The sequence below is a fragment of the Cherax quadricarinatus genome, chromosome 35 (assembly GCF_038502225.1).
Source record: "Cherax quadricarinatus isolate ZL_2023a chromosome 35, ASM3850222v1, whole genome shotgun sequence".
Taxonomy (NCBI): Eukaryota; Metazoa; Arthropoda; class Malacostraca; order Decapoda; family Parastacidae; genus Cherax; species Cherax quadricarinatus.
This window is the reverse complement of record NC_091326.1, coordinates 12067138-12088470: the sequence shown is the minus strand read 5'-3', so window position 1 is coordinate 12088470 and position 21333 is coordinate 12067138. Positions and strand designations below refer to the sequence as shown.

Here is a 21333-nt window from a genome sequence, read left to right as displayed (position 1 = left end):
GAGGCTTACATCCCTCAAGAGGTGTAAGCCTGCAAGCTGGTGAGGGGCTCTTGATCTAGGGAATTGGATCTATGCTCCAGTTCCCTGAACTGAACCTGAATACCTTCCATATCCCCCCCAGGCGCTGTATAATCCCCACAGGTTTAGCGCTCCCACATTAATAATAATAACTGAGGTTTACATATTAAATAACAGAGGACAACATCAAATTTCTGAATCTGTCTCCATAATTAGTAATCTGATGAAGACAAAAATAAATTACGAAAATAAAAGTTTGAATAATTTCCTGCTACATTAAACATGAAGTTAAATAACACTCATAATACTATTTATATAAAGATTTAAAAATGTTGTGAAGATTGTGAAAAAAAGTGTTTTGTTGTAATGACTGAAAATACAGTTTGTAAAACTAAGAAATTGAGCAACCTCTTGTTTTTTAATAAGTAACTGAAGGCAGCCTGAAGGCAGCCTGAAGGCAGCCTAAAGGCAGCCTGAAGGCAGCCTGAAAGCAGCCTGAAAGCAGCCTAAAGGCAGCCTGAAGGCAGCCTGCTGTTGACCGACGGATAATGCATCTTACTATGTGGAACTGTATTTATGTGTACATATACCTAAATAAACTTATGTTACGAGAGAATACATCGAACCAAATAATAATAACAATAAACTGAGCAGTAAACTGAAAGGATGATAAAGCACTACAGGGAATTATTATTATTATAATCAAGGGGGAAACGCTAAACCCGGAGGATTATACAGCGCCTGGGGGGGGGGGATGTGGAAGGCATTCAGACTTAATTCGGGGAATTGGAGCACAGATCCAATTCCCTAAATCAAGAGCCCCTCACCAACATCAAGTAACCTTCCTTGAGGGGTACTACAGGGAAGAGTATGATAAAGGAGGAACATGTGGAAGACAGGAACGAGTGAGGGAGAGGAGGGTGCCAAGGGAGTGGGAAGTGCAAAACGTATATTAAAATTCAATTTAATTTTCGTTTAATATCTTTATTATGCACCCAATATCCACCCTGTGGGTGGTAGTCAAGAGAATAACAGAGGTATATAATGAGTCCAGGGACTGAGCCCCAAAATTTTGATAGATGAACAAGTTACAGTGAGGTTCAACTGTTACATGTTTATATCTGGTTACAAAGTTGGTGCAAGAAATTAGTTTCGGTTCCAAATTGATTTAGGGAATTGGATCTGTGCTCCAGTTCCCCGAATTAAGCCTGAATGCCTTCCACATCCCCCCCCCCCAGGCGCTGTATAATCCTCCGGGTTTAGCGCTTCCCCCTTGATTATAATAATAATAATAATTCGGTTCCAAGATCAAGGAAAAAGTTCATCAAAGACGTCACTTTGTAAGTTTATTCAGGTAAATGAAAATCAAAATATTTATTTCCTTGCAAAGTTTATAATGTGTGGTTTACATTATAAAATATTAATTACAAAGAAGGCCTCTAGCATGCCTAGGTATTTCGGGCACAATTATGTACAAATACAGTTGTATAGATTATCATACATAGCAGCATATGTGTACAGAACCTAAGATAACCCAAAAAAAGTCAGTGACAAATTTCCATTAGGGTAGTTTGGGTCAGTGTGACGTCAGAAGTGAATCCACTGATAATATACCAGCAGTAGATACTATAACATTACCTTGGTAATATATTATTATATTATGGCATGTCTCTTTTAATGTATTCTTGCATCATAGAATAAAATTTCATAAAACAGTGTGCTCATCATTATTCAAAGGAATAAATTAACATTCTAAGTTTTGTTTTATATTTATTCTGATAAAACTGGTCAATAATGGTAGAATTACTGACAAGATGTTAGATAAAAGGACACATGTGCAACTAATGTGTCTGTAACGTCGAAATTTATGGACTTTTTATATGATTTTTTAACTTCTTGACGAAGCTCCTGTAGAACAAAACGTTGCCACAATAAAATGTCAATAAAATGCGCCAACTCGATCGCTAGCGCACTCATCTCACATACTGAGATCCGGGGATCGATCCCCCGGCACGGCTGAAACCATTAAGGCGTGTTTCCTTAAAAATACTTGTTGTCCACTGTTCACCCATCAGTAAAATGGGTACCTGGGTGTTAGTCGACTGATGTGGGTCGCATCCTGGGATAAAATTGACCTAATTTGCCCGAAATACTCTGCATAACAAGCGGCTTTCTATATAGTAGTATGTCACTGATGTCAGATAGGACTGTATACCTTGTATATGTACTTGTAGAAATAAAGATTTATTATTATTATTATTATTATTATTATTATTATTATTATTATTATTATTATTATTATTATTATTATTATTATTATTATTATTATTACTTGGTTAGGTAATATTTATCAGGACACGACAAATATTTCCTGAGGTGGGTCATACTCATATGATGACCCGCCATGAGTTGATGTGGTCATCTGACCGAGTCCTTCCACTGGCTTACCGCTCCACCCTTTAAAAATTAAGGATGTAATTATAACCCTTATTGATCACATTAGTTGTATATGTGTCCTTTTACCAAAAATAGTCAAGTTTTAGAAAAACTAAAAGAACAACTGGTTTACATCTTTCAACATGTTGAAAACCAACGAAATTTGTGTTGATTCACCATTAATCATCATTTAAAGAAAAGTAATCAAAAGACTGAAATTTCATTTATATGGAGAATGTGTAACTATGAGTACAAGCTATAAATAAAGATAAATTAGCATTTTGTGAATTGAAAGATGTGTGTTGTAGTGTTGTGGCTCCAGCATGACTCCGGCAGCTGTTGCTCCGGTGACCAGCGTGGGAACTATGAAGGAAATATTATTTGCTCAGCGTCTTGCTGACAACGAGAAAAAAGTTAGAGATAAAGCTCTTAAGAAGCTTAAAACATATTTGTCGGTTAAATCGAGTGGTGGACGCGGTAAGTTGCTTTGATATTTGGTATAGTGTACCTGAGTCAAGCTACACAGCACATGGCAGCGCTGTATAGCCCTTGTGGCTTAGCGCTTCTTTTTGATTATAATAATAATAATACACAGCACATGGAAACATGATTATTTGTAGAGTTTATTTACCATTTTGGGGGGATTAAAGTATTCTTGGTCGCTGGTGTAGACGTTATGCAGCCTTAGTAATCCACACGTGTGTCTAGAGATAACGAAGGTAATGGCTTATCGAAGTCTTAGTGGCTAGATGGTCACCCGCCCAGTCACTGGCCAGACAAGACGTTTAAAAATTACGTGAGCAAATGCTAGGACTTATTTATTAGACAGCAGTTTCCTTTAAACCAGTTTGTCGGTATCAGTTACCAGGGTTTGTACCATACACAAAAACGAAGCAACATTGCAGCAGGCCTACTGGCCCATGCTAGGGAGGTCCAACTCACACCCACTCATGTACCAGTTCAGTCTATATTCCTAGTTTCCCAAAGTTGTTACCTCAGTGACACTGCCTGGGAGTTTGTTCCACTCGTCTACAACCAGTGCTTCCCTACCTTATGTTCTGACCAAGAAATGGGCATATTCACACATCCATTACAGAATTGCATAATAGCTCTAATCTTCAAAGGTGCAAAAATACAACGTAAGGCAGTGACTCCAGGATCTCAGTGAAAATAAGCTGCATTGTTTCACTGTTAGGTTATCTTGAGTTAAATTTACCTTTAATATTATACTTGTGTGCACTTCATAAAACATCGTAAAAATTAAAGGTAATACGTAATTGAATATTGCTTCTCTGTGTATTTTAGTGACAAAATATATGTAGGTCAAGATGCCCAACATTATTATTTTTTTTTTTTTGGCATGGATAGTTTTATGTTGTTCATTTGGGAAAAAACCTAATGAAACTTAATATAACATTGGCCAATAGCACTGGCTTGACTCAAATACTAGCCATTGATTGGCCCCAGACTTGGCATTTGAGCCAAGAAATAACTATTTCTTCTATGGTGTTAATAGGTTGTATGTATTGTTAACTATACAGTAATGCTTGAGTTTCACCAAGGACTGGCATTCAATAACAGTTGAATTTATTGTGTGAAACCTATATTAATTCTTGTACATACACTGCCTAACCTATCCTCAGTGTGCATTTACAAGGAAATCAGTATGTTTTTCATCTTTTAATGTAGGCATTATAGCCATTGAGAGGGTATATACACATGTTTGTACATACACTCAATTTACTTCATTCCTTGTTTTAATAATTAAGGTTTTTCATAATGTTAGGTGAACTGTGGTAGTATCAGGAAAGTTATATAAATAGTGGCAGGAACTATTGCTTAACATAACATTATTTGATTTTTCATAACTTTATTCTTGTAAATGACAGGTAATTATTTATTATGTAGCTACAGTTGAAAAGTATCAACCACTGCAACTTCTTTGGCTTAGTTTTGAAATTTGCTTTTCATGATTTTACATTAATATATTCCAGTATAAATTAGAGTAAGAAATTGCAATATGTATTGATCAAATTATAGTTTTTCATATTTATGTTAACTATGTACCAAAATAAATCAGAATGGGAAATCTGTCATGTATTCATGCTTTCATTTTAGATTTTTCATGATGAAGAACATACCCTGACTATTTTAATATATGTTTTAATGATTAGACATTTTTTAATAAACTGCATATGAATGTATTTATGTATATACATGTGTGTTTATTTATTTTTGTATATATATGTATGTACCATATTTACAGGGCTTTCTGATGATGATGCTTTAAAGATTTGGAAAGGACTTTTCTACTGCATGTATATGGCTGACAAACCTCTCATCCAGGTAATTTGCTTTTTTTTATGTATAAATTTATTGTATTTTTGTTTTCAATATTATAGGTACTACCTCAGCTCTTTGAGGTAGCACTGTGCTCCATATTTTATTAATATAATGGTTTTTAGACCTTTCCAATAATTTAGGTGTTTATCTGAGTTTGGGGGTGGCAAATGTCCTCTGCACAGTTTTTAGGTTGACACTTTTCTAGCTTTAAAAATGGGGCTGTTATTGTAAAGAAATAATCCAGACCTAAGAAGTACACCTGCTGTAAAAAAAATCATCATCATCATCAGCTGTTACTCTGTTGAGTTCTTTTAAAATAAGATGTATACTTCAGCATAGTTACCAGTATTCTTAGGTTTTTATAGCATGGGTTGATTTTTTATTTTTTGTTTTTAGGCAGCTTTAATTTTATCATATTATATTTACCCATCTTCTAGTAAATACCAGGTAAGGTATTGATGGTATTACCTTCTCTCACTTGTCACTTCATTTACATGCTTTGCATAAAAAGGTGGCAGTGTGTTAAGGAACTCTGTTGACTATTTATTTACAGTTGCAGCCTTACACTTCAGACTTAGGTAAAATATTTCAGTGGTGTTTTAAAAAATCACTCATTGGATACTTGTTTATTGAGATTGTTGCACAGTATTCTGTTTTCTATTTGCTTCACAGGAGGATTTAGCAGAGGAGATAAGCAGCATCTTCAGCATAATCAACAACAGAGATGATTGTCGTAGTTTCATCAAGGCAGCCTTTACCACATTTGCTCGTGAATGGAATGGAATTGACGTATTTCGTATTGACAAATTTATGATGGTAAATGTTACCATTCTAAGTGGTTTTATAATTTATAGTCATGATATATATAAGATGGAATGGAGGACTATACATGAAATTTCAACAGTGCACTGTGTTAATAATAAAATATGAAAAACATTTCAGTGTGTTTGGGGACAATGGGTTTTATATAATAGTTTGATTTGTATCTTGGCCTTAACTGACTTGTGATAGTGTTTAAAATTCAGCATTGAATTTTAAACAATGAGGGAAAGAAAGATGATGGGAAAGTTAGGTTACTGATAATAATTTTTATTATTGGGATTTCATCAGATGTAATGAAGAATTAAATTACATCACTTCAGTATTCAAGAATTATTTCATTCATGAATGTATAAAACTATTTTAAAAAATTAATAAATTAAGCTAAAAAATATCTTGGGAAGAATGAGTTTTAGAACTTAAAAGTTGTTGAAGTAACCGGGTGACTAAAATTTACCCTTTGTGAATTATAGTTTATTAACTAATAACTAATTGTATAGAGGGCAAACAACTCTTTTGAGTATAGTACTGTAGAGTAAATATTACTTTTTTCTTAATTGGGCTGAAAGTTCATTTGAAAACCTGTCTGAATACTATACTGTGGGGTGACCCTATGGCCTGGCTGGCAAAGCTCTCACTTCACACACAGAGGGCCCAGGTTGGGTTCGATTCCCAGCAGGGTAGAAACATTTTGACACATTTCCTTACACCTGTTGTCCTGTTCACATAGCAGCAAGTAGGTACCTGGGTGTTAGTCGACTGGCGTGAGTCACATCCTGGGGACAAGATTGAGGACCCCAGTGAAAATAAGACATACAGTCCTCAATGATGCACTGCCTTTCTTGGGTTATCCTGGGTGGCTAACCCTGTGGGGTTAAAAATCCGAATGAAATCTTATTGCACACTCACAAAAAAAAAAAAAAGTTTTATATATATTCTTTAGGTCTTGTGTTATTTACTTTCTTGTTTGCAATTATTATTTCATTTAATGGTAAACTTGTGATATTTAACAGTAATCTTAATTCTGAGTATTTTAAAGCTTGCTCTTGGTTTACCTCTGTTTGCAGTTTGTGAGAAGGGTGTTGCGTCAGGTCTTCGTTTATTTACGAAATTGTGAGTGGGACATGAAAGAAATATTGTCATTTACTACAATCCTAGAAGTGACTGTGGTATGTCCCGAGGATGATGTAAATGCTACCCCATTGGGACTTAAATTTCATGTCTGTGACATCATTCTTGAAGAGCTAGCAAAGATTGGAGGAGAGGCTCTTGATAACCGAGTCATAATAGCCATTTTGAAGCCATATTTCAAGGTATTGGCCTTTTTTTTTAGTCTCTCTGTAAATTTTCAGTGTTTCTGTATAATTTTTTTTTGTATGTACTGCAGCCCTACATTATCCTCTTTGATTGTATTTTTTCCATTGAGTATTGTTATGCTTATACTGTATTTTATTTCTAGTACTTTCCCAACAACATTTGTTGTTAAGATTTCACCCACTTTGAGTCCTGTTCTAAACCAACCATTTCTCTGTTCGTTAACCCTTTCACTGTTGGTCCCGTAATATTATGGATTACAAGCCAGTGTCAGTCATGTAATAGTACGCCAAAATTCTAGCGGCTTCCAATCTTGTGGGAGAAAGTTGGTAGGCCTACATATGAGAGAACGGTTCTAAGTGGTCAGTGTGTTCAATATAAAAGAAATCCTGCAGCACACAGTGCATAATGAGAGAAAAAAAAGTGTTTTTCGTTTAAAACAGCGAATATGCTGTGCATTTTCAGTTGGTATTTGTGGTTGTATTCTCGTATTCTTGGCTTCATTTTATAGAATGGAAAATGTATTACAGAACTAGAGATGATTTTGAATGGTTTACGCACTAAAAGTACCTTGAAATTAACCTCGGAGTAGCGGAAATTTTCAATTTTTGCCAGTGTTCAAGAGTAAACAAATCATGTTAGGCATCCAATGCATGTCAACTGGTGGGTTTTATATGCTTTTACAGATGCACTGATATTAGTTATTCCAATTTTACAATAATGCAGTAGTCTGCATAACAGTAAATTTCTAGTTTTTTGTTTTAATAAAAATTCAAAATGGAAAGCCAGCGTAATATAAGTGGGGCCTGGAGACTTGACTAATGAACAGAGAAAATGTTTTTTAGTGCTAAGAATGTTTGCATTGTTAATTCTGGACACTATTTGAAATTGGCCTTCCATGAATTGTGTATGAAATTGGACAAATTAATAATTTCTGATCACTTTATTGGGCAGTTAAAATTGGAAAATGGGCAGTTTCTTGTACTCAGTCAATAGAACATAAGGAGTTCTAGCGAAATAGCTATGAGTTTGGTCGACAGGAACAATAGAATTGGCCGACAATAGGGCTCAAAATGGGCAAAATCACCGATGCATAAATATCGCTGAGACCTCTAACTTTGTGAGAGTGTAATTCCATAAGTTTTCCATAAAATTTTGTACTTTTGGTGCCATTACCATTGGGAAAAGATTCTCTATCATTTCATAATTTTTTTTTTTAAGTTCTTTGACACAGAGCAAGTTTGTGAGCAGGGGTCTTGACAGTGAAAGGTTTATTCAGGTCTCCAGGCCTCTCCTTTGTAACACTTGCCCTCCATTTGGAATCCATCATCATACAAAAAATGAAAGTTTTACCCTGTTTCTCAGATAATGAAATATAACCAAGAATAATTTGGTCATGGTTTAGGCCATCCCAATAATTGAGAGCCACATACATTTGTTTAAATTTTGTTTAATATAATTTTGTCTGTGGCAACTGTCAGGCTCATATTCCAACTTAACATGAGTTATTTCACAGGTTCTAGCCTTGACAAGCCAATATGTGTACTTCAAAAGTGTCAGCGAAGGAATAGTTCGCCATCTGATGCGCCAAAGTAGTCTGGGAGTCAAGCATGAGGATGGTCAGGCAAAAGCTAACACAGAAAATGAAGGAGATGAAGAAATGGCTGATAGAGAGTCAGAGGATGGGTAGGAACTTGTGTTTTCACCCCCTCCTGAGTGGAGACATTGCCCTTTCCACCTCCAGGATTCAAGTGTAGCTAACTAGTTTTCCCTGAATCCTTTCATAAATGTTACTGTGCTCACACTCAGACAGTTTGTTCATGAAAACCCCCTTTTCTCCATTCACTCTTAACATGCTCACACCGCTAAAACTCAAGGCACTTCCTTATCCTGTTCCTCCCAGTCACTGCTAGGATGACACTTACCCCTATTATTACCTTCAATCCCATTTTGCCATCATCTTTTCTTTGGTTCACTTCTTTCTTCTTTCATAGATCTATCTTTTGACATGTTTGCTCAAAAACATGTGAAGGCTGTTTTTTTTTTTTTTTTTTTTTTTTTAACCCTTTCAGGGTCCATCCCGTAGATCTACGGCCTTACGTTCAGGGTCCAAACTGTAGATCTACGCCATGAGCTCAGCTCACTCTGATAAGCTGTGAGTGGTACATCTATGTGGTATGTGTGCACCACATAAAACAAATCCTGCAGCACACAGTGTATAATGAGAAAAAAAACTGAGACCATGATTTTCGATTAAAACAGCGACTTTGCAGTGTTTTTTCGTATGTTTTTTATAGTTGTATTTGTGATTTCTTGGTCTCATTTGATAGAATGGAAGACATATTACAGAATTGGAGATGAATTTGATTGGTTTTAGTACTGGAAATGGCTTGAAACTGAGCTCAAAGTAGCGGAAATGTTAAATTTTTGTCGATGTTCAAGAGTAAACAAATGACCTCACACGTCTAATACACGCCAGCTGGTGGGTCTAATATACATTCACAAATGTGATGATGATATTTATACAATTATTACAATATTGTATAACAGTAAATCTTCTATTTTTTAGTTTGAATAAAAATTCATTATGTGAATAAAAAATAAAAATGGAATTCATTTGTAAAGCCTGAAAACATAACAAATGAGCAGAGGAAATGCTAGTTTAGTGTCAGGAATGCCTGCATTATTTATTCTGGACCTTATTTTGAACTTTGTGTTAAATTGGCCAAATTACCAATTTCTGATCACTTTATTTTGTAGTTGAAACAGTTGACTGGGCAATTTCTTGTGCTCAATCGATAGAATAAAAGTAATACCAGTGAAATAGCTAAGAATTTGGTCGACTGGAATATTGTAATTGGACTAAAATGGGAGTCAAAGTCGGCAAAATCGCCGATTCGTAAATATCGCTGACACATCAAAATTCGCGAGAGCATAATTTCGTCAATTTTCCATCAAATTTCATACTTTTTGTTTTATTACCTTCAGAAAAAGATTCTCTACCATTTCATAAGAAAAAAATAAATTTATTTTTTGAAAATTCTTGGACACTTGTGCACACTTGGAAATTTGGCCTCTGGACCCTGAAAGGGTTAACAAGTCAGCTGTCTCCCACCAAGGCAGGGTGACCCAAAAAGAAAGAAAATCCCCAAAAAGAAAATACTTTCATCATCATTCAACACTTTCACCTCACTCACACATAATCACTGTTTTTGCAGAGGTGCTCAGAATACAACAGACTTGAAGCATATACAGTGGACCCTCAACCAGCGATATTAATCCGTTCCTGAGAGCTCATCGTTTGTCAAAATTATCGTTAGTCAAGTTAATTTTCCCCATAAGAAATAATGGAAATCAAATTAATCTGTGCAAGACACCCAAAAGCATTGAAAAAAAAAAATTTTACCACATGAAATATTAATTTTAATACACACAAACTGAAGATTACATGCACATTTACATGACACTTACCTTTATTGAAGATCTGGTGATGATTGATGGAATGGGAGGAGGGGAGAGGTGTTAGTGTTTAGAAGGGGAATCCCCTTCCATTAGCACTTGAGGCAGCAAGTCTTTTTCTGGGGTTACTTCCCTTGTTCTTTTAATGCTACTAGGACCAGCTTCAGAGTCACTGGACTTCTGCCGCACAACATATCTGTCCATAGATACCTGTACCTCTCGTTCCTTTATGACTTTCCTAAAGTGGTTCACAACATTGTCAGTGTACAGGTTGCCAACATGGCTTGCAGTAGCTGTGTCAGGGTGATTTTCATCAAAAAAGGTTTGCACTTCAAGCCACTTTGCAAACATTTCCTTTATCTTAGAAGTAGGCAACTTCTTCAATTTCTCTCTCCCCTCCTCTGAAGCAGTCTCCTCAGGTCTGCCCTCTTGCTGTTCAAGATGATCTAGCAGCTCATCAGTGGTTAGTTCTTCACTGTCCTCCACCACCAACTCTTCCACATCCTCCCCACTAACCTACAACCCCAAGGACTTCCCCAATGCCACAATGGATTCCTCAACTGGCATAGGATTCTCAGGGTTAGCCTCAAACCCTTCAAAATCCCTTTTGTCTACACATTCTGGCCACAGTTTTTTCCAAGCAGAGTTCAATGTCCTCTTAGTCACTTCCTCCCAAGCCTTACCTATAATGTTTACACAATTGAGGATGGTAAAATGATCTTTCCAAAACTCTCTTAGAGTCAGTTGAGTTTCTGAGGTCACTACAAAGCACCTTTCAAACATAGCTTTTGTGTACAGTTTCTTGAAGTTTGCAATGACCTGCTGGTCCATGGGCTGCAGGAGAGGAGTGGTATTAGGAGGCAAAAACTTCACCTTAATGAAGCTCATGTCCCTAGAAAGTCGCTCTGCCAAGTCTGAAGGATGACCAGGAGCATTGTCAAATACCAGGAGGCACTTAAGGTCTAATTTCTTTTCAATTAGGTAATTTTTCACATTGGGGGCAAATGCATGGTGTAACCAGTCATAGAAAAAGTCCCTAGTGACCCATGCCTTACTGTTTGCCCTCCACAGCACACACAAATTAGCCTTGAGGACATTGTTTTTCCTGAACACTCTGGGAGTTTCAGAGTGATACACCAATAAAGGCTTCACTTTGCAATCACCACTAGCATTGGCACATATCAACAGAGTAAGCCTGTCTTTCATAGGCTTATGTCCTGGGAGTGCCTTTTCCTCCTGAGTAATGTACGTCCTGCTTGGCATTTTCTTCCAAAACAGGCCTGTTTCGTCACAATTAAACACTTGTTCAGGTTTCAGTCCTTCACTGTCTATGTACTCCTTGAATTCATGCACATATTTTTCAGCTGCTTTGTGGTCCGAACTGGCAGCCTCACCATGCCTTATCACACTATGTATGCCACTACGCTTCTTAAATCTCTCAAACCAACCTTTGCTTTCCTTAAATTCACTCACATCACTAGTTGCTGGCATTTTTTTAATTAAAATCCTCATGCAACTTTCTAGCCTTTTCACTTATGATCGCTTGAGAGATGTTATCTCCTGCTATCTGTTTTTGGTTCATCCACACCAATAAGAGTCTCTCAACATCTTCTATCACTTGCGATCTCTGTTTCGAAAGCACAGTTGCACCTTTGGCAAGAACAGCTTCCTTGATTGTCGTTTTCTTGCCCACAATAGTAGCGATGGTTGATTGGGGTTTATTATACAACCTGACCAGCTCAGAGACACGCACTCCACTTTCATACTAAGCAATGATCTCTTTCTTCATCTCCATAGTAATTCTCACCCTTTTTGCTGTAGGGTTGGCACTAGAAGCTTTCTTGGGGCCCATGGTGACTTATTTTGCAGGTGCAATCACTACAAAGGCTGTGATAATATGAAATGTTCCAGTTGTTGTATGTTTGGAAGCAACCGCGGTGGCTGGCTGGCTTGTAAACACTGGCACCCAAGGGACAAGTGAGGCGCGCTCAGGCCAAGGTGGACGCATATGGTATGGAACGAATAGCGCTGGCCGGGTTTTTAAGCACTAGTTGAGGCAAAATTTTTGCGTTAAAATGTATCGCTAGTCAGAGTTATCGCTAATCGATGCCATCGCTGGTCGTGGGTCCACTGTACATATAAAGATACACTACATGTCCCTCCAAACTGCCAATATCCCAAACCCCTCCTTTAAAGTGCAGGCATTGTACTTCCCATTTCCAGGACTCAAGCCCAGCTATATAAAAATACTGTAACTGGTTTCCCTGAATCCCTTCACTAAATATTACCCTGCTCGCACTCCAACAGCTTGTCAGGTCCCAAATACCATTCGTCTCCATTCACTCCTATCTAACACGCTCACGCACGCTTGCTGGAAATCCAAGCCCCTCACTCACAAAACCTCCCTTACCCCCTCCCTCCAACCTTTTTGAGGACGACCCCTACCCCGCCTTCCTTTCCCTATAAATTTATATGCTCTCCATGTCATTCTGCTTTGATTCATTCTCTCTAAATGACCAAACCACCTCAACAACCCCTCTTCAGCTCTCTGACTAATACTTTTATTAACTCCACACCTCCTAACTCTGAATTCCCTCTCCTCAGTCAGATATTCAAGCTACCATTACCTAGACATTTTGTTACCCTCAGCATTTTACTTCTCTTCTTATTTTTGCCTTCCTTGACAAATGCATCCACTAACCTTTGCAACTTGTCTTCTGAATTTTCCAAAAGAATTATCATTGTTAGTTTTTTTTTTTTTTTTTTTTTCCATGTACAGTGGACCCCCGCATAACGTTGGCATCACATAACGTTAAATCCGCATACCGATACATTTTATCGCTAAAATTTTGCCTCGCATACCGCTAAAAAACTCGCTCAAGGCTATTCATCCGAGACGCGTCTAATGTGCGACCTGAGCCAGCTTCACATGTTCCGCCGGTGGCATTGTTTACCAGCCAGCCTCCGCGGCAACATCCAAGCATACATTCAGAATATTTCATATTATTACAGCGTTTTTGGTGATTTCATCTGCAAAATAAGTGACCATGGGCCCCAAGAAAGCTTCTAGTGCCAACCCTACAGGAATAAGGGTGAGAATTACTATAGAGATGAAGAAAGAGATCATTGCTAAGTATGAAAGTGGAGTACGTGTCTCCGAGCTGGCCAGGTTGTACACAAAACCCCAATCAACCATCGCTACTATTGTGGGCAAGAAAACGACAATCAAGGAAGCTGTTCTTGCCAAAGGTGCAACTGTGCTTTCGAAACAGAGATCGCAAGTGATAGAAGATGTTGAGAGACTCTTATTGGTGTGGATGAACCAAAAACAGATAGCAGGAGATAGCATCTCTCAAGCGATCATAAGTGAAAAGGCTAGAAAGTTGCATGAGGATTTAATTAAAAAAATGCCAGCAACTAGTGATGTGAGTGAATTTAAGGAAAGCAAAGGTTGGTTTGAGAGATTTAAGAAGCGTAGTGGCATACATAATGTGATAAGGCATGGTGAGGCTGCCAGTTCGGACCACAAAGCAGCTGAAAAATATGTGCATGAATTTAAGGAGTACATAGACAGTGAAGGACTGAAACCTGAACAAGTGTTTAATTGTGATGAAACAGGCCTGTTTTGGAAGAAAATGCCAAGCAGGACCTACATTACTGAGGAGGAAAAGGCACTCCCAGGACATAAGCTTATGGAAGACAGGCTTACTCTTCTCATGTGTGCCAATGCTAGTGGTGATTGCAAAGTGAAGCCTTTATTAGTGTATCACTCTGAAACTCCCAGAGCGTTCAGGCAAAAGAATATCCTCAAGGTTAATTTGTGTGTGCTGTGGAGGGCAAACAGTAAGGCATGGGTCACTAGGGACTTTTTCTATGACTGGTTACACCAAGCATTTGCCCCCAATGTGAAAAATTACCTAACTGAAAAGAAATTAGACCTTAAGTGCCTCCTGGTGTTAGACAATGCCCCTGGTCACCCTACAGACTTGGCAGAGCGACTTTGTGGGGACATGAGCTTCATTAAGGTGAAGTTTTTGCCTCCTAATACCACTCCTCTCCTGCAGCCCATGGACCAGCAGGTTATTGCAAACTTCAAAAAACTGTACACAAAAGCTCTGTTTGAAAGGTGCTTTGTAGTGACCTCAGAAACTCAATTGACTCTAAGAGAGTTTTGGAGAGAGCACTTTAATATCCTCAATTATGTAAACCTTATAGGTAAGGCTTGGGAGGGAGTGACTTAAGGGAGGAACACGGCAACCGACCTGGTAGCACAAGCTATCAGGTCCAACTCACACCCACCCACATCCACTTGTGTATTTATCCAATCTATTTTTAAAGCTACACAATGTTCTGGCCTCTATAACTGTACTTGGGAGTTTGTTCCACTCATCCACAACTCTATCACCAAACCAGTACTTTCCTATATCCTTCCTGAATCTGAATTTTTCCAACTTAAAACCATTGCTGCGAGTCCTGTCTAGGCTAGATATTTTCAGCACACTATTTACATCCCCTTTATTTATTCCTGTCTTCCATTTATACACCTCAATCATATCCCCCCTAATTCTACGTCTTTCTAGAGAGTGCAGATTCAGGGCCCTTAGTCTATCCTCATAGGGAAGGTTTCTGATACATGGGATGAACTTTGTCATCCTCCTTTATACATTTTCCAGAGCATTTATATCCATTCTGTAATACAGTGACCAAAACTGTGCAGCATAATCTAAATGAGGCCTAACCAAGGATGTATAGAGTTGAAGAACAACCTGAGGACTACTATTATTTATGCTTCTTGATATGAAGCCAAGGATTCTATTAGCTTTATTGCGAACACTTTTGCACTTATCAACACTCTCCCCTCCTCCCATCCCATCAATCATCACCAGATCTTCAATAAAGGTAAGTGTCATGTAACTGTGCATGTCTTCTTCAGTTTGTGTGTATTAAAATTAATATTTCATGTGGTAAAAAAATTTTTTTTTCATACCTTTGGGTGTCAGGAACGGATTAATTTGATTTCCATTATTTCTTATGGGGAAAATTCATTCGCATAAGGATAATTTCGCATAACAATGAGCTCTCAGGAATGAATTAATATCGTTATGCGGGTGTCCACTGTATAAATACAGTAGAACCCCCCACATCCGCGAATTTGGTTCCGCAGATAATTTTATTATTATTTTTTTTTATTAACACACTGGGCGATTCCCACCAAGGCAGGGTGGCCCGAAAAAGAAAAACTTTCACCATCATTCACTCCATCACTGTCTTGACAGAAGGGTGCTTTACACTACAGTTTTTAAACTGCAACATTAACACTCCTGCTTCAGAGTGCAGGCACTGTACTTCCCATCTCCAGGACTCAAGTCCAGGTTGCCGGTTTCCCTGAATCCCTTTATAAATGTTACTTTGCTCACACTCCAACAGCACGTCAAGTATTAAAAACCATTTGTCTCCATTCACTCCTATCAAACATGCTCACGCATGCCTGCTGGAAGTCCAAGCCCCTCGCACACAAAACCTCCTTTACCCCCTCCCTCCAACCTTTCCTAGGCCGACCCCTACCCCGCCTTCCTTCCACTACAGACAGATACATTCTTGAAGTCATTCTGTTTCACTCCATTCTCTCTACATGTCCGAACCACCTCAACAACCCTTCTTCAGCCCTCTGGACAACAGTTTTGGTAATCCCGCACCTCCTCCTAACTTCCAAACTACGAATTCTCTGCATTATATTCACACCACACATTGCCCTCAGACATGACATCTCCACTGCCTCCAGCCTTCTCCTCGCTGCAACATTCATCACCCATGCTTCACACCCATATAAGAGCGTTGGTAAGACTATACTCTCATACATACCCCTCTTTGCCTCCAAGGACAAAGTTCTTTGTCTCCACAGACTCCTAAGTGCACCGCTCACCCTTTTCCCCTCATCAATTCTATGATTCACCTCATCTTTCATAGACCCATCCACTGACACGTCCACTCCCAAATATCTGAATACATTCACCTCCTCCATACTCTCTCCCTCCAATCTGATATCCAATCTTTCATCACCTAATCTTTTTGTTATCCTCATAACCTTACTCTTTCCTGTATTCACTTTTAATTTTCTTCTTTTGCATACCCTACCAAATTCATCCACCAACCTCTGCAACTTCTCTTCAGAATCTCCCAAGAGCACAGTGTCATCAGCAAAGAGCAACTGTGACAACTCCCACTTTGTGTGATTCTTTATCTTTTAACTCCACGCCTCTTGTCAAGACCCTCGCATTTACTTCTCTTACAACCCCATCTATAAATATATTAAACAACCACGGTGACATCACACATCCTTGTCTAAGGCCTACTTTTACTGGGAAATAATCTCCCTCTTTCCTACACACTCTAACTTGAGCCTCACTATCCTTGTAAAAACTCTTCACTGCATTCAGTAACCTACCTCCGACACCATACACCTGCAACATCTGCCACATTGCCCCCCCTATCCACCCTGTCATATGCCTTTTCCAAATCCATAAATGCCACAAAAACCTCTTTAGCCTTATCTAAATACAGTTCACTTAAATGTTTCACTGTAACCACCTGGTCCACAGACCCCCTTCCTTTCCTAAAGCCTCCTTGTTCATCTGCTATCCTATTCTCCATCTTACTCTTAATTCTTTCAATAATAACTCTACCATACACTTTACCAGGTATACTCAACAGACTTTTTTTTTTTTCCCCCAACAAGTCGGCCATCTCCCACCGAGGCAGGGTGACCCAAAAAAGAAAGAAAATCCCCAAAAAGAAAATACTTTCATCATCATTCAACACTCACCACACTGACACATTATCACTGCTTTTGCAGAGGTGCTCGGAATACGACAGTTTAGAAGCATATACATATAAAGATACACAACATATCCCTCCAAACTGCCAATATCCCAAACCCCTCCTTTAAAGTGCAGGCATTGTACTTCCCATTTCCAGGACTCAAGTCCGACTATATGAAAATAAATAACAGACTTAATCCCCCTATAATTTTTGCACTCTCTTTTGTCCCTTTTGCCTTTATACAAAGGAACTATGCATGCTCTCTGCCAATCCCTAGGTACCTTACCCTCTTCCATACATTTATTAAATAATTGCAGCAACCACTCCAAAACTATATCCCCACCTGCTTTTAACATTTCTATCTTTATCCCATCAATCCCGGCTGCCTTACCCCCTTTCATTTTACCTACTGCCTCACGAACTTCCCCCACACTCACAGATAAACAGTTATTTAATATATAGTATTCCACAGATATACAGTTACAGTAGGACCCTCATATCTTTGGGGAATGCATTCCAAGGACCTGCCACTGCTACCAAAACTGCGGATAGTACCAAACCGTATACTATATGAGGTCCTATACATATGTGTTATAAAGTTGATAAATTATGCACATTAAGTGGGGAATTATCACCTTTTTCCTGATGGGAACCACTTCATGGTTTCTCTTAGGCTTGAAGAACTTCCACCATCACTACTTTTGCACTTTGATGCTATTATTAACTCTTTCAGGGTCAGCAGGCCCTCTCCCAAACCTGTTCTCAGGGTTGGTAAAAATTCGAAAAAAAAAAAATTCTTATGAAAAGATAGAGATTTTTTTTCTAAACATTATAGGCTAAACAAAAAAAATTTTACTATCAATACTTACTGAGATATGGAGGCATGAAGTTGACAGAAAATGACCGGCATACAGCAACATCACCAACTGCCGGTCACCCGTATTCGTTTATTTTCTTTTTTCGGTACATTTTCTATTATTTTTTTAATTTTTTTTTTCAAGTAACTTTTATGGCCTGTGAGACCAATATGAGCACTATTTTGTAAGTTATTTCTTTTTCTATACTACACAATAACTGCACAAACACTGTTGTCACTATTTTGTTTACAAAACTTATTTACACAAACAAACAATGTAAAATGTTGTTTATTACTATTTTTCTATATTTTATATACCCATATACAGTCACAGGACAATGTTTTTAGAAGTTCTGCAGCCTGTGGAAGTCTTTGAAACATGGTGTCATGCACAATGGAGTTTTACACTCCTCACACATAAAACAAGTGTCTCTGCATTGTTGTGGGCATTTTTTTGTATGTGCACAGACGTAACACCTCTTCTGAGCCTTTTTCTTGAAAGCAGTAGCAGGCAGTTTTGTTAGGAAGTGATCACTATGCTTCAGACGAGAAGGTAGTTGTTGATAATTTCGTGGGTGGTTTTCTGTTGCAGATGCTGTTCCTTGGTACTTGATTATTATTTGTCTGATGACAGACAAACAAAATTAGCCATATGGTGGTTTGTTTCTGGTCCTCATCTTATATATATTATAAGCATTGAGCATGGAAATGTCCAGAATATGGAAAAATAGTTCTATGTACCACTAATAACTCTTGCGAACACAATCATCAAGCCCATTCTGCATGTCACATTTGTCCATTGAATGCATATTGAGGGTGTAGTCAATCACAGCTGCAGGTTTTAGAATGGGTTCATTGCTTTCTCTATGCTGCCTGCCAGTGTCTGCCATTTCATTAGGGTGAACCGATGACAACAGTGTGACATCTTGTTTGTTATGCCAACGAAATGCCATTTGCAGCAAACGCCTGCACCTCACCTCAACGAGTGCCAGCGTCGAACCTGGGCATATGTTTACGATTTTGCGCACACTGTGCCACACACATCTGTCGTGTTCACTAGCAAGAAATCACTGAGTAAGGGGCTTGTGTACCAGTTATCAGTATATAATATATGTCCCTTACCAAGATATGATTCCACAATTGTTCTAACCACATCACCGGAGATACCCAGTAACTTCCTGGTATCTCGCAATGTATTACTTCCAGTGTACACAATTATATCCAATACAAGACCACTGTAACAATCTCAAAGCACAAGCAACTTTATACCAAAGCGTTTCCTCTTGCTTGTTATATACTGCTTGAATGAGAGTCTTCCTTTGAACGGAATCAAAGACTCATCAATAACAAGCTTCCTGAAGGGATAAAAATACATATTGAATTTCTGTTTCAGATACACAAACACATTCCTAATCTTATATAACCTGTCGTTTCTGTCAGGCCTGGTTTTGTCTGAAAAGTGAAGCATACATAATACAATGTAATAGCACAAATCGATTCACTCCTATTATATCACTGAAACCTGGGGTTGCAATCAGGTGATCTGTCGACCAGTATGATTTCACACTGTGCTTATACACATGTGGAATAAGCATTATTGTGGCAAAGAAAAGATACATCTCAGCCACAGTTGTCTCCTTCCACTGGTGTAGGCGTGAGTTTGGTGAAAGTATTGTGTTCGCCATGATGTACTCAAAGTATATGTTGCTTTCCTGACAATAATTTCCATCAGGGGTTCGTCAAAGAATAACTCGAAACAATCCAGTTCAGTGGCATTGTTCCCAAGTGTACAAGATGGCCGTATTCCACTTTGGCTTTCATCAAACTGATGGGGATTTGGAACAAAATTGGCAGCTTCCTGCCAATCCCAGGTGCAGTCTGCTGGTGGGTACTGGATATTGACAGGTGGTTGTGGAGGCTGGTGTGGTGGGTGGGTGGGGGATGGTGGCCTTTGTTGTAGATCAGCTGAGGCAGCGGCGTGGGTGGCAGCATGGCCCACTGCTGGTGCCTCATTGCCGGCACCACCATTACCACCACCATGCACATTTTCCATCCCAATTGCAACACTATCATCTTCATTTTCGCTATCTGTTCCTGTTGTACAGCCACAGGATGTACTCCTTCCCCTTGGAATAGCATATAGCACACTACCAGAGTGCATATACTGTCGTATATACTGATGCTTCACTGGAGAATATTCCACTTCGCCATCACTACTGGAACTGTTTACAAGAGCTTGTAGTTCATATTCACTATCATCACCAATGCTCACATCTGAGTCCGGGATTTGGGAAAATAGGAGTTTCCTCTTTGGTTCTGGTACGACTGAACGTGAACAAGATGGCCCAGCACCAGAGGTGGAAGGCTGAGGGTCGTCTGGGTTTTCCTCGCTTTTTTTTTTTTTTTAACAAGATGGCCATCTCCCACCGAGACAGGGTGACCCAAAAAGAAAGAAAATTCCCAGAAAGAAAATACTTTCATCATCATTCAACACTTTCACCTCACTCAAACATAATCACTATTACTGGTATTATGGTCATTAGTTTCGGTCACAACCTCATCAAAACCTTGAAACTTATCTGCACTAGCACTTCCATCTGTATTAGAAATGTCACTGGGGAACAAAAGTGTCCCAATTCGCCGAGGAGTGAGGGGCTCCTTGCCGTGAGGCATGGTGAACAAGGTGTACTAAAATGGTGTTCCCACAATGCTCCACTGGGTCCCAGAATTTTTTTCTACCACGCACACCCATTCTCTCACATCTTGGTCTACCAGCTGTTTCCCACTTAATTTGAAGCTGCTAGAGTTTACGCGTACTAGTACGGCACCAACCCTGGCGCGCAAGCCGTACTTGTATGGCACCAACCCTGAAAGGGTTAAGCAAAATTCAGGGTTATTTTCGGGCCACGGTGAGTCATGGATAATTGAAACTGCAGTTACCACACCAGCAGATACCAGACCCGCAGATACAGGTGTCCTACTGTATATTAAATAACTATGGTGGTATCACATATCTATATCTAAAACCTATGTGTAATGAGAAATACAGCCTCTCCTCACTTAACGACGAAGTTTCGTTCCTAAGACCATGTCAGTAAACGAATTTGCTGCTAAGTGAGGAGCATACAATAATGGTATTGGGTTTGTCAACCATCGTTGATATTGTTTTAATATCACCTTTGCGCCATTTATAGCATTTCTGGTATATTTTTAAATGTTTATACAGTTGTGTACTGTATATTGTAATAAAAAGAATTGAGGAAATGAGC

General features: G+C 38.7%; 1 protein-coding gene across 2 annotated transcripts in view; it reads left to right on the top strand.

Moving 5' to 3' along the window:
• The first annotated feature begins 2517 nt into the window (after positions 1-2517).
• Positions 2518-21333, top strand: part of Nnp-1 (Ribosomal RNA processing protein 1 homolog Nnp-1) — a 54348-nt gene continuing 35532 nt past the window's right edge. Inside the window, exons 1-5 of one of the 2 annotated variants that reach the window (XM_070091389.1) lie at positions 2518-2931; positions 4721-4800; positions 5470-5613; positions 6684-6929; positions 8447-8616. In XM_070091389.1, coding sequence (XP_069947490.1) covers positions 2778-2931; positions 4721-4800; positions 5470-5613; positions 6684-6929; positions 8447-8616 — 794 coding nt within the window. In that variant the 5' untranslated portion in view covers positions 2518-2777. The remainder of the gene's footprint in view (positions 2932-4720; positions 4801-5469; positions 5614-6683; positions 6930-8446; positions 8617-21333) is intronic. The other variant, XM_070091388.1, reaches the window with a different exon arrangement.